Here is a 19,342-nt window from a genome sequence, read left to right as displayed (position 1 = left end):
GCGCTGTGGAGCACAAAGCAGGCCTGCACGTGCACACACTCGGCGGCACGTACGCCAGCCGGAGGGACTGCAGCGCGGCGAGAGCAGGGCGTGGGCGCTTTCAAGGCGAGGCACACAGCTCCAGCGCACCCAGCGCAGGCTGGAAGCCCGCTGCCACGCGTTCTAGCCGTACGCTGACGGGTAGGAACAGCGATTTCGCTCCCCGGTCACACTTACACCCAGCGTAAAAGAAAATCCATTCAGCGGGGAGAGTATTTCATTTAATAGAAAAGGGTGATTTCATACAAAGTACTGGGGGGAAGTATAAGGCCACACAGAGAGCATCATCGGGCGGACACGGTGGCTATTTTTTAAGTTAAGACACGATTAGTATTTCCTCTGGTGCTTCGATACAGGTAAATGAAAGCCTGGAACAGTTTCCTATAAGGTGCACAAGCATCCACAATACATAAAAAAACTTGATTTCTCATTTCTCCTGTATTCAAAAAAAAAATAAACCACCCCCGGAGACCCAGCGAATTATTCACAGGTTATCTTGCCCTTTTTGCATTTTTTTTCAGTAGATTTTGATATGCTGGTTTAGTGGGACCGAAAGGATCATTTTTAGTGTCAAGGCTGCTCAACTGTATTCGTGCTTCTGCATCCGTTGGAGCAGATCCATCACAGCAGCCTGGCTCCTCCCAACTTTGCTGAGGTGGAGCGTGGACTCGGGAGTGCCCAGCACGTCGAGCTTCACCAAAAGTCACAGCATCCCCCACTCACAAAGGGTATGGACTTGGTTGAGGTTGAAATCCTCAAGACTTTTATTCTGCAATCATTCTGTTGTGTTTTGAAACAACGACACACACAGATCTCAAAATCTCAAACCTCCAATGCCAGCTGCACAAGGAGGGTGTAACAGCAGCAGCCCGCTGCAGCATCGGGATCCCAAAGCGTTACAATCCCAAACACTGAGTTCTCAAACATCGTGAGTTTACAAAATGCTCTGAATGCGTTTCTTTAGGCTTCCTGAAAAATCGTTTCCGAAGCCCTGGGTCTCATCCTGCACACCCCTACTAATGCAGGTCGAGTAATTTGCCTGCATACCGAGACCAAAATGAATAAATACAAAATATATTTGGTATAGAAAACACTAGTATAAAAATTAAAAATCACCCTGTTTCACTGTCCATCAGAATATTAACAGCAAGCATTACAAGTGACTTTTTTAACCTATTGCCGAAATCGTTTCAAAAAGAGTTCTGCTTTCCTGAAGTGCTGGTGATTGCATTTGCCCCAAAATGGAAAACAACAACGCACAGGGAAGGGGTGAGGAAAGACAGGCCAGATTTCTCACATAGCATTGTTAACCGAGGACCTAAAAAGAAGGAAGCTGAAGTGTGCGCAGACACGCTGGGGGAGGAGGGTCGCACTGTCAGTTCTCTTGCAGCCAGCGGAGCCCTTCCCGATTTTCAGGAAGCTGGTGGAGGCGGCGCGCCCTCAGGCTAGCCCTGGCAGACAGATGACGGCACGGGGATGAGCATACCGAGAGCGCTGCTGCTGCTGCTGCTGCTTTTCGGTTTCTCCACCGTGGCGATTCTGTTCAGTTTGCCAACCTCTGTCTGCCAGCTGGGAATCTTCTTCGTGGTCATGTGGCGGCGGGTGTGCTTCGTCAAGTGGTCGCTGCGCATGAAGCGACGCTCGCACACGGGGCACGCGAACTTCTTCTCTCCCGTGTGAGTTCGACGGTGGCGGGACAGTTCGTCCGAGCGGGCAAACTTCTTGTCACAGCCTTCCCAGTTGCAGCTGAAAGGCTTTTCTCCTGCAGGACACAAAAGAAATGCAACTTATTTTCAATAAGCTCCATTTCATCAAAGAACTAACTTGTAAGTTACAGCCTACCTCGCAAAATCTGATCTGTTTCACTGAACTGCTCACGCAGGAAGCCACCATTTGCTGAAGTAGAAGCTGAATCCCAGTTTCAGGGAAAAAATCATCGGTCTTGTTTCTACTGATTTCCTCACACCTATTCAAACGTTCTTTAATCAAGCCTATTTTTTTTTAATTATCCAAAACCCCAGCTAAGGAAAAACGATTCTTCACAAAGCAACGTTACCTATCGACTGAACCAGAAGCAAATCCCTCTGAGCCTGTCCCTCCCACGTGGCCACAGCTCTGTGACCGCTACGCGACATCAGCAAACATTGTGGGCAAGAAGAAACCTGGAATCTAACCTCCCAGGCCCACCGAAGCGCTCCAGCTCCGCATATCCGCGCGGCGTACCGAGGAACGGCCCAGCCCTACCTGCCACCCTACACGCCTGCACGCCCAGACCCCGACAGGAGCTCCGTCTGCCAGGCAGCGCAAGCAGCCAGGAAGGCTTTCAGCGTCACCTCGGCGCCTGCTTAACGTCGGAACCGTCCTAACCGATGTGATCCACCGCCCGCACCCCACAGGCCTCCAGATAAACATCTAGCACATGACCCAGATTTACGGCATCTCTTTGGAGCAGAACAAGAAGCCCAGCGGAAAGGATGCACCGCAGCAGCTCTGTCCTCATCGCAGGGGGTGAAGCTCTGCACTGGGTGAGTGATGGCAGCTGAACGAGTGGGATGAAGCAGGAGCAAGCTGAAGCTGCTCTGCCCGCTGGTGCCGTGCAGCGGGCTGGCTTCCCCACGGATCAGCAGCGGTCCGGGCTCAGAAGACACGTGCTGCCAGCCCGTGGCTGTCCCGCAGCACCAGGTTAAGTCGGCAGCCTGGAGCACGTCCCCGCAAACCGGCGGCTGAACCAGCCGAGCTCTGCTTTACAAGGATCATCGGCTTCGCGCAGAGTTTAAGCTCTTTTCCCAGAGGAACTGTACGGACAGGCTGGCAACCTACTGGGAAGCCTTGCCATGGAAGCTGCCTTCCAACAAACCACAGAGGGTGGGGGAAGTAAGGCAAGGAAAAAAATAGACAAATGTTTGAATGAGCTGTTCTGTACCAATAATCTGCTATCCTTGTCCCTCAACATCAAAAATAGTCCCTTCCAAGAGCTCAAAAGTTAGTTGTAACAGAAGCTCTGAGCTAGAAGAAGGATAAGTAAAACACATTTATACTGCCTGCACGCTAACCAGGTGTTACAGAGCCAATTAGCTCTTATTAACTGTAATTAACTTTCATTTACTCACACAAAGGGAGTTCTGAAAGTAAGTGAAAACAGTTACATCCCTGCAGCAGCTCTGCTTCCCAGCACAGTAGCCCAAAACCTTAATGCCCACCCCTTTAGCCTAGACAAAGCTCTAGGAAAACGTGCAGCATTTGACTTTCTCTCTTCCCTTTTGCTTTCCCTTTACCAAAATGAACGCCGACCACCTGTACTACGCTTTGGAGATCCCTCCACGCTCAAAACAAAACCTTGCACAATTCACTTCAGCCTAGTCCAGATGGCAGAGGTCCACTCCAATCCAAACACACGCACGCAGCGGGCTACGCTTCGCTCCAACTAAAGCATGTGAAATTCAGCTAACGCTACGGGGTCAGCTGAGGTCTCCGAACAAAGTCTGTCTTGTTTTGCCCGCCCGTGAAGAATGAACATTCTTCTCTTCTCCCAGAGGAGGCACAAAATTCCTGATCACCTGCCCCTTCCCTTTCCCACCCCTCCCAGAGGAGCCGCGCGTTTCGGCACCCCGACGGCAGGGCCCATCCCCCCGTTACGCACCAGTGTGGGTGCGGAGGTGGGCTTTGAGGTGGGAACTCTTGAAATAGGTTTTCTTGCACCCCGGGAAGTTGCAAACGTAATTCCTCCGCCTAGAAAAGTCCACCTGGGGGGTGCAGCTTTGCCCGGAAGCGATGAACACGGGGGCTGGAGCAAGGGGCAGTAACTTGGTGCTCCCCACAGTCACGACCGCTTGCGGGCACTGCGGTGCCTGCGTGACAGCAGTCTGCGGGAGAACCAACATGACGGTCCCCTGAGGCACGGAAGGTCCCATGAGCAGGGGCTGGGAAAGCGGGGCTGCCTGCGGTAAGATGGGTTTCATCGGAGCCGAGACCGCTGGAGCAGGAGGCTTGACATAGGCGTTAATCATGCTGCTTTGCCTACTCAGGGGGACGGAGATCTGGCACAGAACCTGGGGGCTCGACACGGGGGCGGGCGTCACCGGGGCGGCTCTTTTTTGCGAGTCACTGTCACAGTTCTTTGGTACGTGGGGCTGTGGCGAAGCGGGGCGGGCTGGCGGCTGCCCTTTATTGGTCGCAGGATCGCCGCAGTCACGCGCACGGGGTCGATGCACCGGAGAGGTTTTGTTGATGACATCAGCAGCAGCACACGCGTCCTGGGGCGGTCTGGAATGTCTTCGGTCGGCTGCTCCGCACCACTCGGCGGAAGCGCCGCAGCCCAACGCCGCCTGCGTCTTCTCGTGCGGGGCGGGGAGGTGGTGGTAAGCAGAGCTGTCGCCCGTGTGGCGGATCACGCTCGTGGCCATGGCCCGGCACGGCTGCGGGGCAGAGGGCTCGGCCACTCGACTCTCCACGCTTATAACCGACGGCTTGCTCGCGGGGGACGCGTCGGTGGTGGAGGTGAGCGAGCAGGCGGCCGTATTCGCCATGACAGTCCTCGGCTTGGAGTAAGTGACTTGGGAGGAGAGCAGCATCGCGGCCGACATCTCGACGAAGTCCGGGCTGTGCGGCGGGGTCATGCACTGCACAAAGAGAGCGCCGTTACACAACACTGCAGCTTCATAGCACGGTTCTCTACGGTTTTTACCGCGAAAAGGAAATTCAGCCCCCTCCCCAGAATCTCAGAAACTGCTTCCTGGGGAAACCAGTTAAAGCACGCGTTGCTTCACCTGACGGCCATTGGGAACAGGCTTCAAAGCACACTAATAACAGGAATGCAATGAGGCAGACTGTAAACCTGTTTAAGATGTTCCATGTCTACTCGCTGCCTTACGAAAACCCTCTCGTTTCTCCTCCTCAGCAACAGGTACGGATTGAAGAGGCTACGAGCACTCCGCTGTTCGCAGCAAACTGACCCGTGACAGCAATACTGTGCCATTTAAACTGCTGCCTTCCAGCAAGACCTCAATTTTTTAATAGTGATCCCCCATCAGCTGGCAGGGCAGTAGGATAAACACACACAAACTGCTCTCCCCCCTCGCCTACCCCTTTCTCTCTGGGCTCTCTTGCCGCCACCACCTCTCCTTCCTCCTTTAATACCAAAAACTCAGCCCACGCCTGGCTCCTGTGCTGCTCAAGAGACAGTTCCAATACTGAGTGCCAGGAGTCAGAGGGAAGCAGCCCAGCAGCCAGCTGCGGTGCCACCTCAGCCTTTTTTCCTCTACTATTCCTTTCTTCTGACCTAGCTGCACACTGAAAGTCTACTGGCTGAAAGAGGGCTTAGCCTTCTAAAACCCCAGTGGCACAGAGGGTTGCCTTTTCTGCTGTTGTTGTTTTGTTTTTTTATCTACGTTTATTGCAACACAAATTGCAACAACAACAAAAATGTGATTCAACTGACATTAGTCAGCCAGGGTAGGCCAATGCTCTGGAGAAACAGCAGGCTACATGTAGAAACATAGCATAAAACTAATTAAAATCCCTGTTTCATAATGGTAACCTGTACTTTCTCTCACAGCAATCAGAGCGAAGCCAAATGTCGTCAGGAGCCTTTTTCCTAAAGCACTTCCAGATAAGTCAGCGCTGAATCACCGCGGCTCGTTCTGCCTTTCTTACTCAGAAGTCTCCAAGAGGCAGGAAGCGATTTTTCCACTGTGCGGGTGCCGGGGCCCTGGCCCAGGCTGCCCAGAGAGGCAGTGGGGTCTCCTCCTTGGAGGCCTTCAGAAGCCGCCTGGACGTGGTGCTGGGCACCCTGCTCTGGGTGGCCCTGCTGGAGCCGGGGCTGGGCCGGGGCCTCCTCAGGTCCCTGCCCACCTCAGTGCTCTGGGGTCCTGCGAAACCTCCAGCCAGCACCCAAACTGCCTTCCCACATCCCTACATTTGCTACCCAGAGACAGCAGAAAGCCCCAAGCTCAGCAAGGTCCCCCCTCACTATTCCATGCATACACACACAGCACTGGCCACGCTGTGGCTACTCCCTGCAGGGACACGTAAGCAAGGTGAGCATCCTTCCCGTGTAAATTAAAACATCGCAGGGATGTAACCTCCAGACATCACGCGCTTATTCCGCAGTCATGTTTCTCTTACCAGTGTAGACAAATAATCCTTTGGTAACTCAGAAGTAGCCTCGGCGTGCATTGTGAAATCGCCAGAGTCCGAGAAGGGCGTAAGGGGTCTTATCTTCAACAGGTCACCCTTCTGCGATCTTTGCCCCCAGGAGCTCATGCAAACAAGTGCTTCGACAGCTTCGATGTCATTCTGCTCCAAGGTGCCGCTGGAAGACCTCTCGCTGTCGTGGCGCTGCCGTTCTCGGATGGACTCGTAGATGTCCACAATGTCAACCTAAACGCAATCGGATTACCGGCTGTTAGGACACGTCCGGAGACAAAGCTGACACCACCCACACGCTGTCTGCTCGCCATGAAGGTCATCTGAAACGGATCCCAGGCCTGCGGCAAGACTTTTACCAGGCAGCTCAACTCTTCCCCTCCCCCTGCCAGCTCGCCTCCCCACCCCCTTACTCTTCTTTAAAAAAAAAAAAAAAAAAAGACTTGCAGGAAAGGAATTGATATGTGTAACATGCAGCTCGGGTTTCCAGAGCTACTTTCCTGGATGACACCGCTCTGAACACACACAGTCCTTGCTTGCACACAAGCAAAAAAGAGAAGAATTCTACTTCCAACCTTGTTTAGACAGGGCTGTCTCCCAGACCCCAAAGACTGCTGGTATTTAGCACTAATCTCACTCCTGCCTCATTGAGAATGTAGCTTCCAGGCTGGCGGTACGATGCTCTGAGGTCTGATCTCTGGCTCAGGGTACCACACGTCGCAAAGACACTTCAATCTTATTTTTACCAATAGGAAGACTGGGGTGGGGGGAAGGAAGGAAAATAGCCTTCGAAGCGCAATGCGACTTGTTGGTATCGCACTTGAAAAAATGCGTGGCGCTGCACAGGGGCTCGATATCCCAAAATGCACTGAGTACCACGAAGACAAGCCTAATCGTATTGGTTTGTTTCCAAACGCGAGCATCACAGAAGACACGTGCGTGCACGCACACAAGGCAGCACGCGACTCTCCTGTGAAAGGGCACCCCAACTTCATAAAGCTCTGGGACTTCATACAGGCTGGGATTCAGCAGTGCAGGGTGAAATTCAAGCCCCATGCCGCTATGCAGCGCTGATATACTGCAGGAAAAGGCTTTTAATTAAAAAACCAAGAACCTTGCTATCACAGCCTCAAACCCTACAGGGAACTCTGCTCCTTGGGTGACATCCCTTTGGGACTGGAGGCCGGGAGCTTTGTTACTGACCCAAGTAACAAGCTCAGCGGTGTCACAGGGATACAGATGCGTGTGACACTGTTGCCACTACAGAGACACAAATGTTTCCAACAAAACGGATCTGAAACAGGAGCGAGCCACTCTCAGAGGGTTTTCTAACCTAAAACATGAGGTACCCAGTGCAGAGGCGTGAAGGCTAGGGACAGGAAAGGGCTAAAGCACTCTAAACTAGGAAGCCAAGGGGTTAGCTGCTCAGAAAAAGAAATTAAAAATCTCCACTGAAAATAACGAAAACTGGAACGAGGGCAAGCACCGATGCAGCGTGCAAGCCCAGATCACCTGTCAAATAGGTGCCACACCACGTGAGGCTCGGCACCGGGCAGCCAGAAAGCCTGCGAGCGTTTGTCAAAGCTCGGCTGCAGGCAAAACCAAGCCGGCACATTTATTCTTTTATTATTTTTTTTTTTTAGCCGAAGTTTCAGGAGAACGGCTTTCCCTGCAGCAACGCGACAAAATATTCCCCTGCTTCAAGAAAAAAAAAAATAATTAAAAAAAATAAATAAATAAAAAAGGGCTTCCCGAGGCCAGGCCAGGCCCTGCCCGCTGCCAGGGAAGCGGCTCAGCACCACGCCTGGCCGCCTGTCCTCGCCTCACCCCGCCGCTGCCGCAGCGCCGGGCCCCCCGCAGGAAGCGGGGGCTGCTCCCCGCGGCGCCGACGCTTCCTCCGCCCCGGGGCCAGGCGGCGGCACCGGGAGGGGCCGGGGGGCACCCCGGGGTCCCACAGGCTCCTCGCCCCTCAGGGTGCCGGCCCCAGCCCCCCCTCAGGGTCCCCACCTCCCCTCAGGGTGCCGCCCGCAGCCCCCGCAGGGTAACGGTCCTAACCGCCCCTCAGCGCCCCAACCGCCCACCGCCCCTCAGGGCAACGGCCCCGACGAACACCCCTCAGCCCCCTCCGGGTCCCGGTATCGCCTCGGGATGACGACCCCAGCCCCTCATGTCCCGATATCCCCTCAGGGTCCCGATCCCAGCCCCTCAGGATCGCGATATCCTCTCAGGGTCCCGATATCTCCTCAGGATCCCGACCCCACCCCCTCAGGATCCCGATATCCCCTCAGGGCCCTGACCCCAGCCCCTCAGGTCCCCATACCCCCTCAGGTTCCCACATCCCCTCAGGTCCCCACACCCCCTCAGGGTCCCGATACCCCCCCAGGTCCCCGCCCCCGCCTAACGGTCCCCTCACCGCCGAGCACGTGCCCGCCGCGGCCCCGCGCTGCGCCCCCCGGGATCAGGCATAGCGCCCGCCCTCTCCCCTCCCTCAGCACCCCCCCGGCCCGTGCCGGCGCTCACCGCGGCCGCATCGCCCATCCCCGGGCCGGGCGAGCCGTGCATGGCGCGGGCACCGCGGGCGGCGGCGGTGTGAGCGGGCTGGCGGCGCGGCGCGGCGCCCCCGCCCCCTCCCCTCCCCTGCCCCGCCCCGCCCGCGGGGCCGGCGCCCAGCCGGGGAGCGGCCCTCCGCCAATCAGCGCGCGGCGCGGCCCGCGCTCGGCCAATGGGGAGCGGCGGGCGGCGTGATCGCGGCGTGCCGCGGGGCTGCCGGCGGGGGGGGCGCCGCGTGGGAGGGGGGGGGGGGCAAGGAGGAGGCGAGGAGGGGAGGGGGCGGGGCGAGGCGCTGGAAACTGGGGGAAAGGTCGGGGGCGTGGCCTAGCCGGAGGGGGCGTGGCCAAGAAGGGGGCGTGGCCAAGAAGGGGGCGTGGCGGCCTTCCCCTGCCGCTGCGTGCCGCGCCGCACGTGGGCAGCGGGGTGGGGGGGGGGCGCCCTAAATTGGGGGGCGTTTTGGGGACGGGGGGGCGGGGCACCCCAAAAACCCGCTGGTGGGAAGGGGAAGGGCCTGGGGTGCTCCCCCCACAGCCCTACCGAGCTCTGCACCCCACCCCCTCCTCCCCGCCCCACTGAAGGAAGGGCTCGGCCTTAGAAATGACCATATAAAAATTTAATAGCTGGGTGTAAAATACACTTCGGGTTACAAAACGCAGCAGGAGGAACCACAAAACGCGAGCCGCAACGCGCGCGCGACAGCGCTGCTACTGTTCTAAGCCCCGCGTCCCAGGGGAAAACAAAGCGGCAGGCCCGGGTCGGCAGCCGTGGGTTATCGGCGAAGAGCTGCCGCCCTACCTCTGCGCAGCCTACAGCTACTGCCCTGCCACAGAACTTCCATTTTCGATAAAAACGTGTAAATATATATATTCCGTATCTATATACCAGGTTTAAAAAAAGTTCCCTTGCCATAGTAACTCCATTCCCCGGAAGGTGAGGGGGAGCCCAAAGGGCAGGTCCCACGTCAGTCCGAGTGCTCGCAGGGCACGGCGGGTGTCTGCGGTGTCATGGCGCCGTGCTGCTCTCCTGGGGCTCACGGACGCCCGGGCTCCGTCCTCGTGCTGGACGTGGTGGCCATCACCCCACGGCGCTGGCTCGGCTCCTGGCACCGCGCGAGGAGGAGGAGAGGACGCGGCGCCCGGTGTAGGACCCGGCTCAGGATCCCGAACACAAACCCCAAAATACATCTCGCTAAGTCATAAAATAATAATAATAAAAAAAAATATGGTGGGGAGGGATTTCAGGCGGCCACCTGGGCTCAGCACAGGGCCACGACCAAGGAGCCCTGGCCCAGCTCTGCAGACCCCCCGCTGACAAACTCCGCAGCCTCCCAGGCCGACCTGTTCCCATCACTAGGAAAAAAAAACAAAACAACCTTCTGAATGTGTAAACCTGAATTTCTGCAATTTAAGCCCGCTACCTGGCGCTCTGTTCGCACTGGACTGGCAGAACGCTTCGACACGTTTAGGACTTGGCTCCTCAGCCCTCCCCGGGGAAGCTCACCCCGAGCTCCATGCCCTGGTCCTTCCTCGTGGGGCACGAGCCCCGAGCCCCTCCAGTGGGACGGCGCTCTTCGGGGACGGCCAGGCTCAAAACAGGGCACGAGGCTCCAGCTGGGGCTTTCTCGGTGCCAAGTAGAGCAAAAGGCGGGTCTCCTGTTTCCTGCGGGCTCTACTCCCGTTTATACAAGTCGGCGTGGCGTTTGGCCTCCCTGCCCCAAGCAGCAAATCCTAACCGAGCGTCAATGAAGCAGCATCGGTACCGCTGGGTAGAGCCCTACATCCTACATCTCCATCCTAGCCAGAGCAACCTCCGCGTCCTAGGCGAAGTGCGCGCAGCTCTTCCCAGCTCTGCTCTGCCTGAAAACACGACAAACCCATCATGAGTCCAGACCGCTACCAAAAACAGAGGGGAAATCGACCCAGCACTCGCCCTTCCCTGCTCACATGCCGCCCTATAACGCAGGGTTTTGCCCTAGAGCCCAGTGCTGCCATTCCCCTGTGCACCTCTCACTCACTGCTGATCAGAGGGCGCCTTCCCTTTCCTTCGTAAGCACAAATGTGGCACAATGGCACTTTGGGGAGGTTTCTGGCACTCCCTGCTACCAGCTGCCCTCGCTTGGTCTCCCCCCCTTTTGATGCACACCAGGAATGTTCAGCCCCCAACTCCCCAAATACCACCCCGCCTGCTGCAGCAGGAGGCAGGCAGCTTTCCTGGGCCACAAGCCCCGCTCCCAGCTCTTGACATCCTCGCAAACTGCCTCTCCCCCACGGGTTCATCCTGCCTGAGCTGCCGTTGGGGTAAACGCTCACCGCCAGGCTCAGGGAAGGTCTGGGGGAGCTTTAAACGTGCTGCTGCAGACCAAAACACACCCTCCAGGAGGCTTCGGGGTTTAGGAGAGAGCCGGTACCTTTCCCTCCACGGAGGAGGACGCGTGCTGAAGGAGGAGGTCTCGGGGCGTTCTGCCAACGTCCAAACGCGTGCCCACCTTCGGCACATGTTAAGGGTTTGTCCGTTTTTAAATAGCTACGTTAAATACCTGTTTCCCCTGCGTACGGCATCCTTTTCGATGGGCTTCATTGCATACATTCACGGTATGTACACGAACACCGTATTTTATATATATTATATATATATCACTCGTATGTACACATTTACAAACCTTCAAAAATATATTGCACTTATATACAATATAGCTTCATCTGATGAGAGTTCACACAGTTACTAAGGCGAGTTCTTCATAAGCAAGGCAGTTTTTACGTTCAACCCCCCCCCAATGACACAAGTGATCTCAACGACCTGCCCTGTTAACGAGTAAACATCACAACGACTTTTCTCCGACCTGCCGCAGTTCCTCCTAGTGTCAAGTAGTAGTTCCGCAGCTCTACCTAACAGGAAACAGTCCGACACAACGCTATTAGCTGAGAACAGGCTCACACGTGGGTACTGAAGAGATAAATACGATATCACCACTCTAAAAGGCCACCTTCCAAGGGTTTTTTTCCCCTCCCGCAGTTACTAGTGTTTTATACATGCTCTCTATTTAATTGCTGGTCTTTGCTCGCTCATTTCAAGTGCAAATAAGGCCATGAGCGTTACCACCTTCTCCGGAAAGAACAGAAACACAAAGGTGTTAAGCAAAACCACTACTCTGATCCCCAGAACGAGCCGACACCTGGCTTGCTCCTGGAGAAGGTGACTAGTGTTTTACCCAACACACCAAATTATGGGAAAATGTTCACTCGAGACCTTCGTTTAAAATCCACAGAGGATCAGTGATCTTAGATCTCGGTGAGAGTGAGCTTGTAAGATCCCCCAACTTCTTCGATCTGCAGCTGGAAGGTATCTTCATTAGAATAGTGTTTCACAATGTTGTCGTCCATGTTGACCAGAATTCTGGAAAAACAAAATAAGGCAGGGAAACGTTAGAGCTCCACACGCCGAAGGCAGCAAAGGCACACAAATCTCAGAGAGCTGGGGCTGCCCAGAGGTAACCCGAGGTTCCTGCCCATCCGTCCCTCCCTCAGCGCTTCCTACCGGGGATCTAGCTGTTCTTTACCCAAAGCTGTCATCAAGGGCTGCAGCCACCCTTGAATGATCTGAAAGCAAGCGGTAACTCTAGCTCCTGAACCAGGGAGGGAAGAGATCTCAGAACTGGCAGAAATCCCTTCTGATGCTGCAGACACCTGAGCAACCTTGGGGCTCTGAACTGCTCTGACAGTTAGAAAGACTCAGCACAAAGCCCTGCAGGGCTCACAACGGAGAAAGTGCTGATGCCTGGGCATTTTTTTGCTTGTCAGGACAGTCAATAACTGCGTATTTGTGTGCACACAAATACACACAACTGTCCTTCACAAAACTGTCCTTACCAGCGCTTTAGCCACCACCAATTCATAACTTTTGCAGTTATTCTGGGGCAGTAATTCTGCTATGAAAGCACAACTCTTGAAACCACATTCCAAAGGTGATAAAAGGACTTATTTTTCTGACCAGAGGGACTTGGGGGAAGAGGCTGAGAAACTGAAGTGACTTTAGAGAAGGACCAAAAAAATTACTGAAAGATTAAAAGGAAAAATAAAGGTGTGTTCATGAGCTCAACTACGTTACAAAATAAAAGGAGTGTGGCCTTTGTGGGGAGCAGGTGTTCTGCCAGTCAAGTTCTTTTCAATGTAGCGCACAAAAAGACAAGCGGGTTTAGTAACTGTAGCCAAATGTAGACACCCTGAGCACAGTTAGCCACTGGAGCCATTTAACACGGGTTGAAGTCGGTTCCTTGCCACTGGGAGCCCTCACACAGACTGAACTCTTCTTCCTCTGGCACGATCAACTCTGATTCAAACAGCAATTAGATCAGAGAAGTCCAATGACTTGGTTTTGTAGGAGAAGTCAGAGTGCTTATTTCTGTGGGACCCTTCCAGTCTTTTGCTCTATGAGCTGCACTGGAACAGGATCAGTACATGGTAGACACACACACACCGTGTTCAGCTTTGGGCCCCTCACTACAAGAAGGACATCGAGGCCCTGGAGCGTGTCCAGAGCAGGGCTACGGAGCTGCTGAAGGGCCTGGAGCACAAGTTGTATAAGGAGTGGCTGAGGGAGCTGGGGTTGTTTAGTCTGGAGAAGAGGAGGCTCGGGGGAGACCTTATTGCTCTCTGCAACTCCCTGAAAGGAAGGTGTGGGTCGGCCTCTTCTCACAGGTAACTAGTGATAGGACTAGAGGGAAAGGCCTCCAGTTGCACAGGTTGCTTCAGGTTGGAAACGAGGAGACATTTCTTCTCAGAAAGAGCAGTCAGGCATTGGAAGGGGTGTCCCAGGGAGGTGGTGAAGTCACCGTCCCTGGGGGTGTTCAAGGAGAGGTTGGACGTGGTGCTTGGGGACGTGGTTTGGTGGTGACATTGGTGGTAGGGGGACGGTTGGACCTGGTGATCTTGGAGGGCTTTTCCAACCTTGATGATTCTGTGCTACGGTATTTGCATATGAGCAGTCCATAGAGGTATTTAAAGCAGATTTGCCTACAGGTTTGGGAAAAGGTGCCGTATTCTCAGAGTTGCAGCATGGGTACATACTCACCCTTTTTTACATTTTTTGAAGATCTTTCCTATTTTATCAAAAGGAACATCGTACTTGTCAGATATCTAGAACAAAAGGAAGAAAGCCTTTGTAAAGCAAGGAGACTGCTAGTGCTGTCTCCCACTTACTGTTGTACAGAAAGGAACAATAAAAGGTCTGCAGATCAAAACAGCTGCTCTGCCCTTTCAGGGCAACACCAAATCCGGAGTACAAGGATAAGCCCAGAGATGAGAACCCCTCCTCTGCAGTTTGCCAACTACACTGCGAAAAATGTAAATGTTCTAAGCCCGGCCACTGACTTCTCATCAGGCAACCCCCCGCCCACCCAAGAAAAAGCCCACACAGAGACAGAAACAGGAAACAAGCGCTCAGCACCCTCTCTGGGATGTCTTCAGCATATTGAAAACCATTTTTAAAGTCAGTGTCAGAGGGGTCAGGCGAAAACTAGTCATCACAGTGGCTGATAGAGGGGGGAAAAATAGCAAAAGAGCAAAGAACTCTGCTGTTAAAGACATAAGCTGATCATAAATGTCTCCCTTGCCCATCAGAGGGTTCTCCACGTGGAACCACAGCCTCTAAGCATGGCATCTCATCATACAGACTGCCATAAAAGTCACAAGGCCGGTATCCCAAGTCTGATTTACCCAGGCAAACTGCTCTATTGCACTGACAGCGAGCGCCAAACCAGTAGGGACATGACACAAAAGCACAGGGTGGGTTTTCCAGCCTGCATTTGTGAGCTTTTGATTCCTTGTTTTAAGGAGTCCAAGTGAAACAATAAAGGCGCAGCTTCGGTGCAGGATAATGGGGTAAGTGCGGACTTCCCAGCCTCCACTCCCGCTACCTGTTGGCCCCCACATCCAGCCTGCCTGTGCTGACAAAGCTCGGGTGTCCCAGCACCAACAGCCCACCGCTGCTGGAGCAGCTCCCAGCAACTACACATCAACTGAATTCCTCTTCCACCTCTAACTCCTCACCCAGGTTCACAGGGGAGAACAGCCCAAGAACTTCACAACGCAAAGCCCCACAGGGAGGACAGAGACTTGGGCTACAGCCCCATCTCCAGGTCCCAAATCTAATGGCAGCACCTGGCTGTGCAGCCACAAAACAGCTGTCCTCTGCGCCGCGACAAGGCGCTAGTCACAGAAAGACGGGCAGAAACGTCAGCGTTGAGCCTGTGCCAAGCATCACGCCATTCCTCAGGGTTAAGCTCCAAATTTCCTCTGCAGCACAGCAGCAGCAGGGGTGATGGAAGGCTGTTTTGGAAGTCACGCACCAGGGAATAAATTTCATACTTGTGTGCACAGATACATAAAAAACTGTTCAAGCACACTCAGAAGCTGGGACTTAGAAAGAGCTCTTCACTAGCAGGTTGTGAAGGGGGAAGGGTGGCCCCCAAACAAGGCTTCCAAGGCCAAAATAAACCCAAGCCACTGAACCCATTCCAGAAATCACTCCATTTCCTAATGGAAGTATTCTCTCTGATTTTGAGACATTTGGACATGGTAAGTGGGAGTCCACTGACCATTTTTTGACTCAACTAGGAAAAGACCCTCAAAACTGCTTCTGCCACGTGGCCGAACACAACCCGTACAACAAGCATGCCCAGAAGTCTCTATCTTTCCAGCAGCACCTATCATTTTGGGACTAACTCAAAAAAGACAAGCCTGGATTTTCAGGAAGGCTAAGAAACACCTTTTTACACTCGGACCCTAAGTGTGTGAAATAGGTCACTTAAAAGGGAAGCTTCCACAAGCCCCTTCAACAATGAACTGAAATGTTATTTACACTCATTTTCCCTTTAGTAAAAGTGCATCAGCCTCCTGCTTTTGATCCCAAAGCAGCAGGAATACGAGGACACAAACTGGGATCAGCATTCCTATGATTGTTTGGGGCACAACAGCTGGACAGCCAGGAACTACACATTTTTTTTCCCCAAACTAGGGGCAAGGACTAGGAAACAGCCTTATTACTTACAGCTTCCATTAGGCCTTTCAGAGACGGGGTCTTTAACATAAGTGCATCGAAGACTTCTTCTGACTCTTTTCGGACATACAGCAACACTGAAAAACAAATCCGAGAGGAATTAGCTGTGTAACTGCTCCTTAAAGACCTGTATATGACTGTGGCAAAGTGTGGAGTAATACACAAGGATGCCCTGAAGAGATGCAGACATGTACATTCACCAGACGTTGAAGACTGCATGAAGTCACGGCATCTTGCACAACACAAGAATTTGATAGATGCTGTCACAGTAGGTGAAGCCAACCTGGCCACCTCTTCCTTTTTAACTAATTTATTTGTGTGCTCCCCCACTCCTCCTGTCCTCCTTCCCCATGCCATGTGTCAGCAATACCCGTACCACCTCAGCTCACTGCGGGCTACGTTTCCTGCTAGGAGGGGAACCAAAGAAGCAGGAACCCAATTAACAAGCACCCCTAGCGTTCTCAAGCTAGCAGAGAGTCAGCGTGCATAACATCAGCCTCATTAAGAACTGCATTAAGGCTGAGGAGTAGGCCTTAACAGCTAAAAAGCCAGGACTTGGACGTCTTTACCAGCTTTAATCCATCTTCTAATGACTAGGTATTCCAGCCTGGACCGGATACAAGGCTTCATTAGCTACACGCCTGCAACGCAGCACGGTTACTGGCCTAAGCTGAACAAGGTGAGCTCGGGACAGCACAACACCTTGGATTTCCTCTGCTAGAGGAAGGTTCAAAAAAAGGACCGCAGGTTTAAAGGCAGCACACACTGAGTAAGAGCACAGGTAGGATGTTACAGCAGCCAAAGGACAGATAATCCCGCAGGTCTTGTTTTATGGCATACAGCAGCAAGAGAAACAAAGAGGCCTCGTTCCCTTTTGTAACATCCATTGCTCCTATGAGTTTACACAGACTACACAAGTAGCCCCATTCGCATCAAACCTGGGAACTTTAACCTTCGCCACATCAGAATTTTAATCCTCGCCTTTTAATCCTCTAAACTTTGTCATTGTCCTTCCACACACAGCTGTAATCAGGCAGGTAACCCTCTGCACCATCTCCAAAAGGGATCTCATCTCATCTTCTTCCATGACCCCACAATGTCCAATCCCACAGCAAAGTGCAGAAGTTGATAATGGGTTTAAATAAGCAGAATACTCCCTCAATTTGGTTCTTGGTGGTGAACAGCCTGTCTTCCAGCCCCATGAAAGGTGCAACAGTTTTACACCCAGAACCAGTTCTTGGCACTGAACACTCCAAGTCTTACAGAGGACTCACAGAGTATTTTGTACTGGATTATCTGATGAATTCTCTACCCTAATCCACCAAGGAGACTGGTAAACTCTTCAACTCCTCTGCACCTCTTTCCTTATAACAAGTTAACAGGCAGTTCATGTCTAAGCTGGTAGAAAAAAACATAAATTCTGACATGGCAGAAGGATTTGTGGAGCTGAACTACATCCTGGCACATGTACTTTCAATTACTATTCAGGGGCAGAACATCTGGCTAAAATATATTCCAAAATAAATTAAAACCAACTCCTTAACCTCAGATCCATCTCTCTATCCAGACAGACAAGTACCACAACAATCCAGTCTTCAAAGGAGAAAGCAATACCTCTTTTTGGTTCTTCTATTCTGGCCATCTTATTAGGACTAGCGATGAAGTCCTCTTCACCAATATAAGCTCCTCTCTTCAGGCTGGAGCTGTCATTGACAGGACAAAACATTAGCCACAGCACAGTTACACGGACAGAACTTGATGAGGCTGAAGTGGCACAGCTCTTACCTTTCGCCCTCCAGCTCTTCAGAAGCAACAGGAAGGACCTTTTAAAAACAAACAGAAGATTTTTTTTTGACTTACGCAGAAGAACATTGGATGATCCCGCTGCTATCCACCCAAGGGTCCTCCAGTGACGAGTTTTTGTTCAAGGAGGGAGAACCCCTGAACCCATGGGAGGAATTGCAAGGGACAGGCAGGTGGGTCACCCGCCCAGCTGGCTCATAAAGCACATCGGTACAGGACACGGGAGAAAGAGGCTGTCAGGTAGGAAGCTCACCACAACTACCCTACTAGAAGTAAGACGTTTGGTCCAAGCAATAAACATTGCCTTCATTTTAATAAACAGGTATTTTTTGCTTAGGGTTATAAAATATTTTATCCAGAACTGGAATTCATTTCTTATCTTTCAACCCTGTATCAAAAGCACTCAATTTTCCAGAAGCCACTGAGCATCCTCCTCACCTCGTTTCATAAAAGAAATTGAAGGATCTCAAATGCTAAAGATGGGAACATACAAGAGCCAATCAGTTTTCTGTCTAGTGCGGTGTCTTCCATCAGCACTCAGCAGTAGAGCCTTTGATTTTTAACATGTGCTTTCCCACAATCTTACGGATACAAGTTTATTCTCCCAATCCCCGTTAGGAGCTCAGGCAATGCTCATAAAAGTAAGGTTAACGTTCTGTCAGAACGTGCCAGAACTCTCGACACAGCGAAGTTGAATGTTTTGAAATTTGGTTGCACTCTCATTTTTTTTTTTCCTTCCAGCTTCCTGTCGGCTGGGACTTTCCAGGAATGCTGAGGCAGGGTGCTCTGGCAGCAGATCACAAAGCTGAGACATTTGCCAGCTCCGCAAAACGGCTTTTCACTCTGCAGCAGGCTGAAGAGGGAGAAGCCCGAGGTCTACAGCAGCACACCAGAAATCCGACAGACTTTACAAGAGAAAAACAGCCTGCAGTTCCTTCAGTGAACCCTCGGCTGGAGATGCTTTGGAAAAAAAAAAATCACTTCAGGTTCTTACCAACAGGAGTTCATTTGAAAATAATTAATTTAGACAACATCCCCAGTTAACTCCAGCTAACACGTCTAGGAGCAACGTCCCTTGGTCATTTAAGGCTCGCCCTGTGTTTGTTTACAGCCTCGCTGCAGACAGTCTGGTATTTCAGATTTATTTACACGCGCGGCATCCCAGACTTCTTGCAACTACGCCCCCCAGCCCTCCCCACCCCCGCGGGCTGGACTTACGTGAGCACCGCGCTGCAGATTCGCAAAGTGAACGTCGGGAATGAAGAGGACTGGCTGCGTGTCTAGGTCCATGAAGGGCTTGAAGATGGTGATGTCGGTGCGCTTGTGCGAGGGAAGCATGGGCACTTTGACGTCGGAGACTGGAGAGAGAGCAAGGAGCGGGTTGGAGGGCAGGGTAAACGGTGACGAGGCTGCAGCTTTCCTAAATCAGTTAAAATGCACAGAGGCTGTTGGGCACGAGTACCCTGCAGGCAGGGTCGAAGGGAGAACCTCCCGCAGCAGAGGAGTTTGAACCTGGGTTGTCCTGGGTGAGGGCCTGGACCCCAAAGAAACAGCTTGCTTTGCAGAGGAGCAAGAGTTTGCTCCATCCAAGCGAGCTGCTTGACTTCATTCAAGCATTAAAACAGGCTGCGGAGCGATCTGACCACTCACCCCAGAGAAACCCAGGTCTTCCACGTACGAAGTGAACCAAACAGAGGGCAAAAGATGGTTCAAGCTCCCCTCTTCTGCCCAAGTATTCCCCCAAAAGGTTGCT

General features: G+C 52.8%; 2 protein-coding genes across 4 annotated transcripts in view; both read right to left on the bottom strand.

The window, feature by feature from the left end:
* Positions 1 to 238: 238 nt before the first annotated feature.
* Positions 239 to 8,830, bottom strand: KLF11 (KLF transcription factor 11). The gene is made up of 4 exons (XM_080585684.1): positions 8,704 to 8,830; positions 6,163 to 6,417; positions 3,680 to 4,658; positions 239 to 1,801 (listed from the first exon to the last, which is right to left on the bottom strand). Exons 1-4 carry the CDS (start codon positions 8,743 to 8,745, stop codon positions 1,485 to 1,487), a joined length of 1,593 nt encoding a protein of 530 aa, XP_080441810.1. The 5' UTR covers positions 8,746 to 8,830; the 3' UTR covers positions 239 to 1,484.
* Positions 8,831 to 9,324: 494 nt separating this feature from the next.
* Positions 9,325 to 19,342, bottom strand: part of GRHL1 (grainyhead like transcription factor 1) — a 38,501-nt gene continuing 28,483 nt past the window's right edge. For all 3 annotated transcript variants that reach the window (XM_080585477.1, XM_080585478.1, XM_080585476.1), the window contains exons 11-16: positions 18,808 to 18,947; positions 17,572 to 17,609; positions 17,401 to 17,489; positions 15,778 to 15,863; positions 13,801 to 13,865; positions 9,325 to 12,126 (exon numbers count right to left, since the gene is read on the bottom strand). In XM_080585477.1, coding sequence (XP_080441603.1) covers positions 12,012 to 12,126; positions 13,801 to 13,865; positions 15,778 to 15,863; positions 17,401 to 17,489; positions 17,572 to 17,609; positions 18,808 to 18,947 — 533 coding nt within the window. In that variant the 3' untranslated portion in view covers positions 9,325 to 12,011. The remainder of the gene's footprint in view (positions 12,127 to 13,800; positions 13,866 to 15,777; positions 15,864 to 17,400; positions 17,490 to 17,571; positions 17,610 to 18,807; positions 18,948 to 19,342) is intronic.

Source organism: Anser brachyrhynchus (genome assembly GCF_964034855.1).
Source record: "Anser brachyrhynchus genome assembly, chromosome: 3".
In the NCBI taxonomy this organism is placed as follows: Eukaryota; Metazoa; Chordata; class Aves; order Anseriformes; family Anatidae; genus Anser; species Anser brachyrhynchus.
This window is presented reverse-complemented; position numbering and strand designations above follow the sequence as displayed.